Source organism: Lynx canadensis, chromosome B3 (genome assembly GCF_007474595.2).
Source record: "Lynx canadensis isolate LIC74 chromosome B3, mLynCan4.pri.v2, whole genome shotgun sequence".
NCBI lineage: Eukaryota > Metazoa > Chordata > Mammalia > Carnivora > Felidae > Lynx > Lynx canadensis.
Window position 1 is genome coordinate 51,837,450 of NC_044308.2, and position 12,367 is coordinate 51,849,816.

The 12,367-nt window shown below is 43.9% G+C and overlaps 1 protein-coding gene across 2 annotated transcripts in view; it reads left to right on the forward strand.

Moving 5' to 3' along the window:
- Positions 1–12,367, forward strand: part of GNB5 (G protein subunit beta 5) — a 50,079-nt gene that overhangs the window by 16,265 nt on the left and 21,447 nt on the right. For both annotated transcript variants that reach the window (XM_030318177.1, XM_030318176.1), the window contains 3 exons: positions 603–644; positions 2,865–2,941; positions 8,901–9,033. In XM_030318177.1, the coding sequence (XP_030174037.1) occupies positions 603–644; positions 2,865–2,941; positions 8,901–9,033 (252 nt within the window). The remainder of the gene's footprint in view (positions 1–602; positions 645–2,864; positions 2,942–8,900; positions 9,034–12,367) is intronic.

Genomic DNA, 12,367 nt, shown 5'->3' on the forward strand with positions numbered 1-12,367 from the left:
CAGAACAGCTGCCCACAGGGGATCCCCACCATGATGGACTTGTTCTCAGCATAGGTGCAACATGTTAGGGTGGCAACGTTACACTGATCTCAGGCCAGCGCAGCTCCAAGAAGTGGGCCAGGAATGAGGGTGGGGCTCTGACCCATCCCTACAGGGAGCACAGCACACAGGAGCCAGGATGGCTAGTGGAGGTGGTGAGAGAGAAAGCAAGAGTCCATTCATTGCCTGTCAGGTACCTAGAGGTCGTTTCAGGTTTGTCTTACGCCTGTATCGCTTTCTGACAGGGTATGGTGCGCGATGGCCATGTACCAACAGTTTGTGCTTGGTTTCTAAATAGTATAACAGAAGTCTCCGAGCAATGCTTTTGTCTTTGTATCTGTACAAGGAGTATAACGTTGAAAACTGAGCCTTTAATCAGGCTGGACAGTTGAGCCCCATATTCGCTCCCCTTTTGTTCAAGGATAGATCTTGATTACCCAGATACTCACTCTGGCTTTCTCCTGCACACTGTCCCGCCAGACACAGCTTTTATGAACAATTCTCAGTACTTCCCTGTAAGGACTGGCTGACAACTCCTGAGCTATTTACTCTTTTCCTTCCAGGATGGGAAGGTGATCGTGTGGGATTCCTTCACTACTAACAAGGTAAGGTGTTGTTGCTGGCATGTTGAGCAGCACCTCAGAACCACAGCCCTGAGTCCTCATCCCCTCCAGACAGCCCCAGTCACAGTCATCCTTCTTCTCGGGTGCCTTTCTGGGGATGGAAACCCCACAAAAGCCCATCTGTATTTGGACAGCTCAGCAGCCCACAGCAAAATCCATTCCTCTGGAGAGCTAATACCCCTCATTGAGGCTGGAGCATGGAGAGCCACCAGACGGGGTGCTAGCACTAAAACGGGAAAGGGCCTGGCTTGGAAAACTTATCACATTCACACAGACATGTATTGTTTTTCTTCTGAGGGATGGTAGGAGGTTCCCAAATCCCCAGGTTTCTCTCCTCTCTGTGTCTTTGACCAGACTCCGTACCACTGTGGACATGAGCAGGCAGTGGGCAGGGAAGCTGTGGCTGCAGGGGGTTGAACTGACTATCCTCTGTCTGGCCTGGGCATGCTCGGCTCTGAATTTAGACTCTTAAGAGAAAGGCCAAAATCAATGTGTCGGTGTGCTTACAAGCCTGCATCATGTTGCCATTTACGGTAATGACTATTGATTCTGTTATTTACTTATAAAGAAAGTCTTCTTTTTCACTATATAAAACACAGAGATCTAGATCTGCCTAAAACTGAACAGCATCCGAATTCTGCACTATTGAATGTGTTTAGTAGCTGTTGTGGTAGGCAGTTGCTGTACAACCTGATCAAGGGGGGGCCCAGAACCATCTTTTGGAGCAGAGTCCCTAATGGTCAGGCCCCTGGGAAATAGTAAAAATGGCAACTTAAGAGTTTGCAAAGGGCTTTCCTGTCCAGCACCTCCCTCCACGGAAGCTTCTATTTCTCCCAGCATGCCTTAGCATCTTCAGGAGTGTGTGGGTTTTTGTTATTTCTGTTTAAGCCTTAGAATGACATTGAGCACACACTGCCTGGTTTCTAAGGGGCATGGTGTTGCCTCTGTGGCCCCCCCGTCAGAGACCATAGTTATTACTTGTAAAGAAGGGGGCCTGGGGTGCCTTGTGCCTAAAGCGACCATTTGCACAGATTATTCTTGGCGTTTAAAAGGCTGTAGATTCTGGGGCACCTGGCTGGCTCAGTTGGTTAAGCATCTGACTTCAGTTCAGGTCACAATCTCATAGTTCATGGGTTCAAGCCCCGCGTCGGGCTGTGTGCTGACGGCTGGAACCTGGAGCCTGCTTTGGATTCTGCATCTCCCTCTCTCTCTACCCTTCTCCTGCTTTGCTCTGTCTCTCTCTCTCTCTCTCTCTTTCTCAAAAATAAACATTAAAAAAAATGTTTAAGGCTATAGATTTCAAGTGACAGAATTTTCATGGGCAGTGTCAGGGCCCATGTTTCCCCCACAAAATCACACAGAATCAAACAGGAAAGAAGACCAGCACTCACATGTACTTTAGGAATCATCTAGTCCCATCCTCTCCCTTCACAGATGGGGAGAGACTGAGGGAGGACAAATGGCAGGGCTACATGAGGCCGCACGTCTTGCTGGTGTTGGAACCAGGACCAGGGCCTGTCATGGAAATAAGACCACAAATTTAGAAGGTTTTGAATCGTGGCCTTTCTTGTTTGCCTGTCTACATGCAGGAGAATGCAGGAGCCAGGAGCAGGAACTGCTACGTCTTGTTCTCATAGCTTCCATGTTACGGGTTCTGTGTTATCTGTGAGCACAACTCAGCATCACCCTGTGCACACCTGCCCCCACTCACACCTTCCCAGGAATGGTTTCAGGCCCCACAGGGCCCAGCGGCTGTTGTACACTCACAAGGAGACACATATGACATACATGTTGAATCATTTAAGAATAGATTTTGAAAATAGGGGGAATTTGAGTAAACAGGTTGAAGAATATAACTGCAGTGAAATTCAGACTGACCTTTCAAAGAAAATGAGCTCCAATATTCATTCACAAGAACGAGGGGAGTACACCATTAAGAAGTAAGTAAAACATTAAGAATATTGTTTTGCTGGTTGAGATTTTTAGCTTTCCGAATATACGACATACTGTTCAGCTGATTATGGGGGAGCTGAGTCTCTTCGTCAGTCTCCAGCTGATCGTCACCTCACATCACTGCTCTTTGAAGCTGTAATGGAATTGAGCAGGAACCTGAATCGTTTCATTTTGTGAAAACTAAAGGTTAATACATGTGTGTAGAAACACTGCTCGTTCCTTCTATGAACCTGGCGTACTGTGTTTCAGGAGCACGCGGTCACTATGCCCTGCACGTGGGTGATGGCTTGTGCATATGCCCCATCAGGATGCGCCATTGCATGCGGGTGAGTAGGGGCCACAGCAGCTTTTCAGATGTCCTGTTAGCCATAAAACACCGTTCGATGGGCAAAAACAAACACACAAAAACTTGTTTTTGTTATTTACTGGTTAAGTAATGTGTTAACTTCCTCCCTGAACTTTATCAAAAAAGAAAGTATAAAAATCTCTTTCATAATTATTTTCACTACAGACTGACAGTCATTTAAGTTTCAAACCTGCCCGCCTCTACTCTCAAATGCTGTTGGTAGGGACTGGAAATTGGTGTAGACATTTTGGAAAACTTGTTGGTAATATGAAAGAAGCCTTGAAAAATTTATAACCTTTGGGGCACCTGGGTGGCTCAGTTCGTTGACCATCCGACTTCAGCTTAGGTCATGATCTCACAGTTCACAAGTTGGAGCCCCGCATTGGGCTCTGTGCTGACAGCTCAGAGCCTGGAGCCTGCTTTGGACTCTATGTCTCCCTCTTTCTCTGCCCCTCCCCTGCTTGCACTCTGTCTCTCTCTCAAAAATAAATAAACATTAAAAAAAATTTTAAAAACCAAAAAACAAAAATTTGTAACCTTTGATCCTAATGATGCCACATCTAAGAACTTTGTTTGAAAGGAATGATCCATAATATAGAAAAGCCACATGAGTGATAATATTTATTGTAGTGTTATTTAAAATAAAGCAAAAATAGGGTCAAGTAGGGAAGAAAAGTATGTCCATCAAAGGAAATTGTTAAGTGAAATGTGGTACATGAATTGAAGAAAATATTTTATACAACCATCAAAAAGAAAACTTCTTAATTATAGTAAGTGAAAAGAGCATCCAGGAAGCCTGGGTGGCTTAGTTGGTTGAGCGTTCAACTTCAGCTCAGGTCATGATCTCATGGCTCATGAGTTTGAGCCCCACATTGGGCTCACTGCTGTCAGCACAGAGCCTGCTTCAGATCCTCTGTCCCCCTCTCTCTCTGCCTCTTCCCCACTGGTTTTCTCTCAAAATAAATAAATAAACTTAAAAAAAAAAAAAAGAGCATCCAGGTGGCTAGGAAGACTGTTTTATTCCCTATTCTCCTGGAGCTCAGTTTAACAGAGTTGGCACTGAGGACTGCAACCAACCCAATTCCCTTTCCCTGTGTTAAACGGTTCTGGAACCATTCAAAGTATTTCTACAGTAGGAGCCCAGCCATGTTAGGAAAGAGGCAATTACAGGTCTGTGATGAACTATACCAGAAAATCCAGTAGCAGTTCTTTGTGGATGCTAGGACTATGGCTTTTTTTTAAATAGTTTTCTCTATTTTCAAGTTTTAAAAATAAGTCTATGTTATTTTTATAATCAGGAGAAAATAGTTTTATTTCAAAAGTGAAAATCCTTGGCCTTGAAACAAAAAGTTTGGAGCGTTCTCCAGCCAGGGTCACACCAGTGCTCATCCCCAATGTCCCTCCCTTTGGGTGGCTGTTTGGGGGCATCTTTCCATTAACTCTCCATTTGCCAAGACCCTGTGTGCCTTTGGAACCCATGGTCACACACATGTATTTCATATTTTCTAATTATTTAAATAATTCAAAAGTAAGTTGTATTTCCATCTTATAACTGAATGGTAATATTTATATAAAATTCATTTCCATTTACTTCTTGAAATGGTTTGAGGTAAGCACAATAAAAGACACATACATATGTGATTTATATATGTGTGTGTGTGTGTGTGTGTAGGTATTTATATATGTCATATATATAAAACATTTATCTATATGCTATATATATAAAACTTTATATATGTGTATGCACACACACACACACACACACACACACAAACACAGACACTATCAGGTAAGTACAAAGGAGTTCAGCCAGCTGGACAGTTAGAAGGCACAGTCCCCACAAGACTTCTGTCCCTTCAGATACCAGCCACAAATTTGAGAGTCCCCACAACCATTCTCAGGTTTGAAAATTTTCTAGAACAATCACAGAACTCTGGGAAGTACTATACTTAGGCTCACAGTGAAAGGATACAAATTAGAGCCAAAGAAAGAGGTGCATAGGGCAGAGTCCAGGAGGGGTCCAAACCTGGAACTTCCAGGTGTCCCCTCTCTGTAGAGTCACAGATGGCATCACCTCCTCCTGGCCACCATGTGTGATGATACGCAGAGTATTATCAACCAGGGAAACTCCTCTGAGCCTCTGGTGTCCAGAGTTTTTACTGGGGCTCAATCACATACTCCCCATGTGGCTGACCCTCAGTCTCCAGTGTGTCCTCGAGGTTTAGACTAATGCCTTCAGTTTCTAGTTCCTCCAGAGGAGGTCAGAACTGACAGAGATTGGAAGTCACAGTACATCTCCTAAAGCCCCCACCAGAAATCACACTGTTAAGACTATTGGCCAGAACTGCTCCCATCAGACAAGCCATTCCTGGGACTCAGAGATGACCTCCCAGTAGCTGAAGGCAAAAGCCAACCTCTCATTAGGTAAGATCAGTTCTTTCTCATTAGGAATAATAAATATTCTGCATTTTAAAAAACCCTGGAGTAATATGTTTCTAACTGGGCATTGATGTTAGCAGATACATAGAGTTGGGTGAGTTACATGATTTCTCAGTATTTGACACTGAGCTACTAGCTGTCTGGTTCTACATTACAAAAAGAATATGTTGGGTAGATCCTTCTGCAATATGCAGTGGATATAATAACATAGTGAACAAGGTCTTTCACAGTAGTTTAGAAAATGATTCTCTCGGATATGTCTTATTTGAACCCTAACTAAATGGAACCCAGTGGGAACATGTCCATGAGGATGAGGGGCAGGCAGGGAAGAGAACAATTTTACAAGGCCCAGGTGGACACATTTGTGGTGACAGCCTGGCAGAGAGAAAAAGCTCAGAGAGGAGGGATGGCTGGTGCCTTAATCTCAGTCACATCTGTTTCCCAGCCCTGGCATATGGTAGCTGGTCAGCACCTGCACTGGCTGCCTCGCACCTTGTTATGAAACAGAAGTGGAGATAGTTCAAGGTGTAACTATTGGTGAAATATTAACAAATATGTAAAATATGGGGTCCACTGGATGAGGAGAGAGCATTAAAAATGAAACTGAGAGACTGAATCCCCATCGTAGACAAAAGCACCATCTCCCTTGCTCAGACCTTCCTTAGAACTGCCAAGAGCCACCGCGATTAACTTGCCTTTCTAGTGATGATCTAATGAGATGTTTCTCGACTGTGGCTTTGTGACACCCCTGTAACTCTGTGATCACACAGACCCACATCTCTGCCACATTCTCAATTTTTTTTTAGGGAATAATGGGGATATTTTTATCTCCATCCGCCTGACTTGTGGGTCTATTTCTTAGTTGCTTCCAAAGTTAAAAGCTAAACTCTAACAGTATTGACACAATCCTCTTCTCAAAAAAAAATGTGTTAATTGATTTTATTTATATGTAAGTTTTTTTTTTTTTATTTAAAAGCCAAGAAGACTTCACTCAGGAATTGTACACTTGATATGAACAACTGTTCACAAGGCACTGGACTGAGTGTCCTGAGGAATTTAAAGATGAATAGGGTAGGGGCACCTGGGTGGCTCAGTCGGTTAAATGTCCCACTCTTGATTTCAGCTGAGGTCATGATCTTGCGGTTTTTGGGATCGAGCCGGACCTTGGGCTCTGTGCTGACAATGCAGAGCCTGCTTGGGATTCTCCCTCTCTCTGCCCACATGTGCTCTCTCTCTCTCTCTCTTTCTCTCTCTCTCTCTCAAAATAAATAAATAAACAAACATAGTGCCTGCCTCCAACCAAGTAGAATATAAAGATAACAATTATGACCACTTACTGAGTCTCTATCATATGTCTAGAGCCATTCTGAACTCTTTATGCTTCTTCACAACAGCCCCTTGTAAAAGATGGGTGGCATCCACTCCATTTTATAGTTGAGGAAACTAAGGCTCAGAGAACCTTAACAAACATAAGCAAGATTACGAAATGAGTTAGATACTAAACCAGAGATTCAACACCAGATGCATCACACTGCAAGCTTCTCTGCTTCTCATAGTGCAAATAACTCTAAATAATAAGTATCCCAACAGAGCTACAGAAACTACTCTGAAGCCTCAGCATGGGAGAAAGCCTTCCACCCTGGGGAAGCCAGGTCTGGGGAAGCCAAGTCTGGGGAAGCCCATGGTCCACAGCATGTTGGTTCAATGGCACAGCCTAAGTGCAAATCATTCTTAGCCACAAGCTTATGAATTACTGGTAATAGACTTCCCAAGTCCACACCTGCTGCTTTGAGCAGCTGGAAAGGCTAAGGGACACCCTAGCATCCCCAGGGCCTCAGAAGAGAGCTACTAAACATCGTTCCCCACTAAAAGGAAGCAGGGCTCCTTGGAGTAAGGCTGATTTAGGTCTGGGACAGGAAAGGAAGGCCTCTTTAGAGCCTCGGGGATTTTCTTGTTCCAGAAAGCAAGGAAATATTCAAGGACCAATGGAGTCCTATCAAAAGGAAACAGGAGCTGCTTGAAGGGGCCCCCACTGTCCAAATTTGGGACAATTTGAGCATCACATGGAATAGTGATAGTAATGGATTATAACAGAGTTGAAGAGAAAAAGGAATCCATTTCTTAGGAATGATCAAATCAGAAGGTCACCCTTTTGTACCCCTAAAGTAATATTTGATTCAAACAAGCATAGTCTTGCTGAAGCCATTGCATGAAAGGTTGTTGGAAAGCAGGATATTCACATGGTCTTGAAGTGTCAAACCCAAACTATTACTAATTATAAACAAGTCACATTTACCATGGAAAGATATAATGCTTTGACCAAGTCATCAAAGTTGGCATCACCAATTTTAAGACAAGAGACATCACAAACCTCTGAAGTGAAGCAGTAAGAAAGAAGTACACAATGTCACCTTTATACTATTATTGCCAAAAAAAGTCATACTTGAAAATAGCCATTAAGAAACAATGTGGAGCACCTGGGTGGCTCAGTCAGTTGAGCGTCCGCCTTCAGCTCAGGTCATGATCTCGCAGTTCATGAGTTGGAGCCCCACATCAGGCTCACTGATCAGCCTGTCGGCACTTCGGATACTCTGTCCCCCTCTCTCTGCCCTTCCCCCCACTTAAGCTGTCTCTCTCAATAAATTTTGAAAAAAGCAAAGAAACAATGTGACAAGTCCAGATTGTATGTGACATTCTATAAAACACTTGGCCTAAGATCTCTTGTCATGAACAACAACAAAAAAGAGGTAGAGGGCCTGTTCTAAATTAAAAGATCTTAGGGGTACCTGGGTGGCTCATTAGGTTAAACGTCCAACTTTGGCTCAGGTCATGATCTCACAGCTCGTGAGTTCGAATCCCACATTGGGCTCTGTGCTGACAGCTCAGAGCCTGAGCCTGCTTCCAATTCTATCTCCATCTGTCTCTGCCTCTCTCCTGCTTGTGCTCTCTCTCCCTCTCTCTCTCTCAAAAATAAACGTTTAAAAAATTAAATTAAAGGATCTTAAAAAGATACAAAAAACAGTGCAATATCTGAACCTTGCTTGGGCCCTGGATCTTGGGGGCAATTGGGGAAGATTGAATACAGATGGCCTCTTGCACGGTGTTAGGGAATTTGTGTTAGTTTTCTAAATGTGATAATGATTTAGTGGCCACCTAGGAGAATGTTCTGTTTTATAGAAGATGTATATTTGCAAATTGAAGTATTTAGATGTAACATGTCACGTCTGCACTTCCCTTCAAATGGTTCAGAATTTGCTCCTACAAATATGGCAAAACCAAAGTTACTAAACATAAGTCAGGGGATCTGGGTGTTCATTGTCATATTTTTCTTTCAATTTTACTGTACATTTGAAAATCTTCCAAGTAAAAGTTGGGGGAAAGTTTACAATATATGATGCTGCCAAAGGGAAACATTTTGAAAAAGTGCATGTGCATGAGAATGTATACATGTATTCTATTGCCCTGTATTAGCATTTGACACTTCTTTCTTTCCATGCTAGTGGTTTGGATAATAAGTGTTCTGTGTATCCACTGACATTTGACAAAAATGAAAACATGGCTGCCAAAAAGAAGTCAGTCGCTATGCATACCAACTACCTGTCTGCCTGCAGCTTCACCAACTCAGACATGCAAGTAAGTAAACGGCCATGTGGTGGGGCAGCCTGCTGGAAAGCAGGGGAAGTGGCAGAAGACTAAGAAGGAGTGGCAAGGAGAGGAAGCTTTCCAGTGTCTTCTATCATTATTACTGTTATTGTTACTGTTATTATTATTATCATCTTGTTCAAGTATAATTAACATACAGTGTTATATTTCAGATGTACAGTATAGCGATTCATCAGTTCTATGCATTTCCCATTGCTCATTATGATAAATGTGCTCTTAATCCCCTTTATTTCACCCCATCCCTCACCACCTCCCTCCCCTCTGGCAACTGCCAGTTTGTTCTCTGCATTAAGAGTCTGTTTTTTGAAGGACGCCTGGGTGGCTCAGTCAGTTGAGTGTCCAACTCTTTTTTTTTTTTTTTAATTTGTTTTTTCAACATTTTTATTTATTTTTGGGACAGAGAGAGACAGAGCATGAGCAGGGGAGGGGCAGAGAGAGAGGGAGACACAGAATCGGAAACAGGCTCCAGGCTCCGAGCCATCAGCCCAGAGCCTGACGCGGGGCTCGAACTCATGGTCCGCGAGATCGTGACCTGGCTGAAGTCGGACGCTTAACCGACTGCGCCACCCAGGCGCCCCTGAGCGTCCAACTCTTGATTTCAGCTCAGGTTGTGATCCCAGGGTTGTGGGATTGAGCCCCGCATAGGTCTCGGCACCGAGTGTGGAGACTGTTTGGGATTCTGTCTTTGTCTCCCCCTCTGCCCCCTCCCTCACTCATGCACACTCTCTCAAAATACATAAATAAACTTAAAAATAAAACCATTTCATTTACAATTACATCAAAAAGAATAAAATACCTAGGAATAACTTAACCAAGGAGGTGAAAGCTCTGTACTCTGAAAACTATAAAACATTGATGAAAAAACTGAAGATGACACAAACAAATGGAAACATATTCCATACTCTAGACCCAATATTGTTAAAATATCCATTCTACCAAAAGCAATCTACAGATTTAATACAATCTCTATTAAAATACAACAACATTTTTGAGAGAACTAGAACAATCCTAAAACTTATATGGAACCACAAAAGACCCCAAATAGCCAAAGAAATCTTGAGAAAGAAGAACAAAACTGGAGGTATCACAATCCTAGATTTCAAGATATACTACAAACTGTAGTAATCAAAACAGTATGGTACTGGCACAAAAATAGATGCATAGGTCGGTGGAACAGAATAGAGTCCAAAAATCCATCCACACTTTTATGGTCAATCTACAGCAAAGCAGGTAAGAATATACAATGGGGGAAAAGACAGTCTCTTTAACAAATGGTGCTAGGGAGATTTGGCGGTTGGGAAGATGGCGGTGTAGGAGGACGCTGGGCTCACCACGCGTCCTGCTGATCACTTAGATTCCACCTACACCTGCCTAAATAACCCAGAAAACCGCCAGAAGACTAGCAGAACGGAGTCTCCGGAGCCAAGCGCAGACGAGAGGCCCACGGAAGAGGGTAGGAAGGGCGGTGAGGCGGTGCATGCTACACGGACTGGCCGGAGGGAGCCGGGGCGAAGGACCAAGCAGAGCCCCCGAGTCTGGTTTGCAAAAGCGGAGGGGCTGGACAGAGTGTGTTCTGACAGCAAGCAGGACTTGACATCTGGAAGGTTATAAGCTAACAGCTCTGCTCGGAGAACGGGAGGGCTGGAGGACAACGGGAGGGAGAATTGTTGAGCCCCGGACGACAGAGCTCAGCTTGGCAGGGAACAAAGGCGCTCGACATGTCATCTCCCTCGCCCATCCCCCAGCCAAAATCCCAAAAGGAACCAGCTCCCGACACGGAACTTGCTTGCATCGCATAAACACCCAACGCTGTGCTCCTGCGGATCCATCCCTCCGGCGACTCCCTCCCAGTGCCACAGGGCCCCTCCCGAAGCGGACCTCTGAAGGATAAGCAAGCTGAGCCTGCCCCTCCTGCCCCTGTGCACCTTGCAGATCCACCCCAGCTAATACGCCAGATCCCCAGCACCACAAGCCTGGCAGTGTGCAAGTAGCCCAGATGGGCCACACCACCCCACAGTGAATCCCGCCCCTAGGAGAGGGGAAGAGAAGGGCCACTGACTGTGGCCCCAGCAGTGGGCTGGGGGCAGACATCAGGTCTGACTGTGGCCCCGCCCACCAACGCAAGTTATTCAAGACGGCACAGGGGAAGTGCCCTGCAGTTCTGCACCACTCCAGGGACTATCCAAAATGACAAAACGGAAGAATTTCTCTCAAAAGAATCTCCAGGAAATAACAACAGCTAACGAACTGATCAAAAAGGATTTAAACAATATAACAAAGTGAATTTAGAATAATAGTCATAAAATTAATCGCTGGGCTTGAAAATAGTATAGAGGACAGCAGAGAATCTATTGCTACAGAGATCAAGGGACTAAGGAACAGTCAGGAGGAGCTAAAAAATGCTATAAACGAGCTGCAAAATAAAATGGAAACGACCACGGCTCAGATTGAAGAGGCAGAGGAGAGAATAGGTGAACTAGAAGATAAAATTATGGAAAAAGAGGAAGCTGAGAAAAAGATAAAAAATCCAGAGGTATAAGGGGAAAATTAGAGAACTAAGTGATGCATTAAAGAGAAATAATCTATGCATAATTGGTATTCCAGAGGAGGAAGAGAGAGAGAACGGTTCTGAAGGTGTACTTGAAGAAATAATAGCTGAGAACTTCCCTGATCTGGGGAAGGAAAAAGGCATTGAAATCCAAGAGGCACAGAGAACTCCCTTCAGACGTAACTTGAATCAATCTTCTGCACGACATATCATAGTGAAACTGGCAAAATACAAGGATAAAGAGAAAATTCTGAAAGCAGCTAGAGATAAACGTGCTCTAACATATAAAGGGAGACCTATAAGACTTGTGACCAATCTCTCTACTGAAACTTGGCAGGCCAGAAAGGAATGGCAGGAAATCTTCCATGTGACGAACAGAAAAAATATGCAGCCAAGAATCCTTATCCAGCAAGTCTGTCGTTTAGAATAGAAGGAGAGATAAAGATCTTCCCAAACAAACAAAAACTTAAGGAATTCGTCACCACTAAACCAGCCCTACAAGAGATCCTAAGGGGGATCCTGTGAGACAAAGTACCAGCGACATTGCTACAAGCATGAAACCTACAGACATCACAATGACTCTAAACCCATATCTTTCTATAATAACACTGAATGTAAATGGACTAAATGCACCAACCAAAAGACATAGGGTATCAGAATGGATGAAAAAACCAGACCCATCTATTTGCTGTCTACAAGAGACTCATTTTAGACCTGAGGACACCTTCAGATTGAGAGTGAGGGGATGGAGAACTA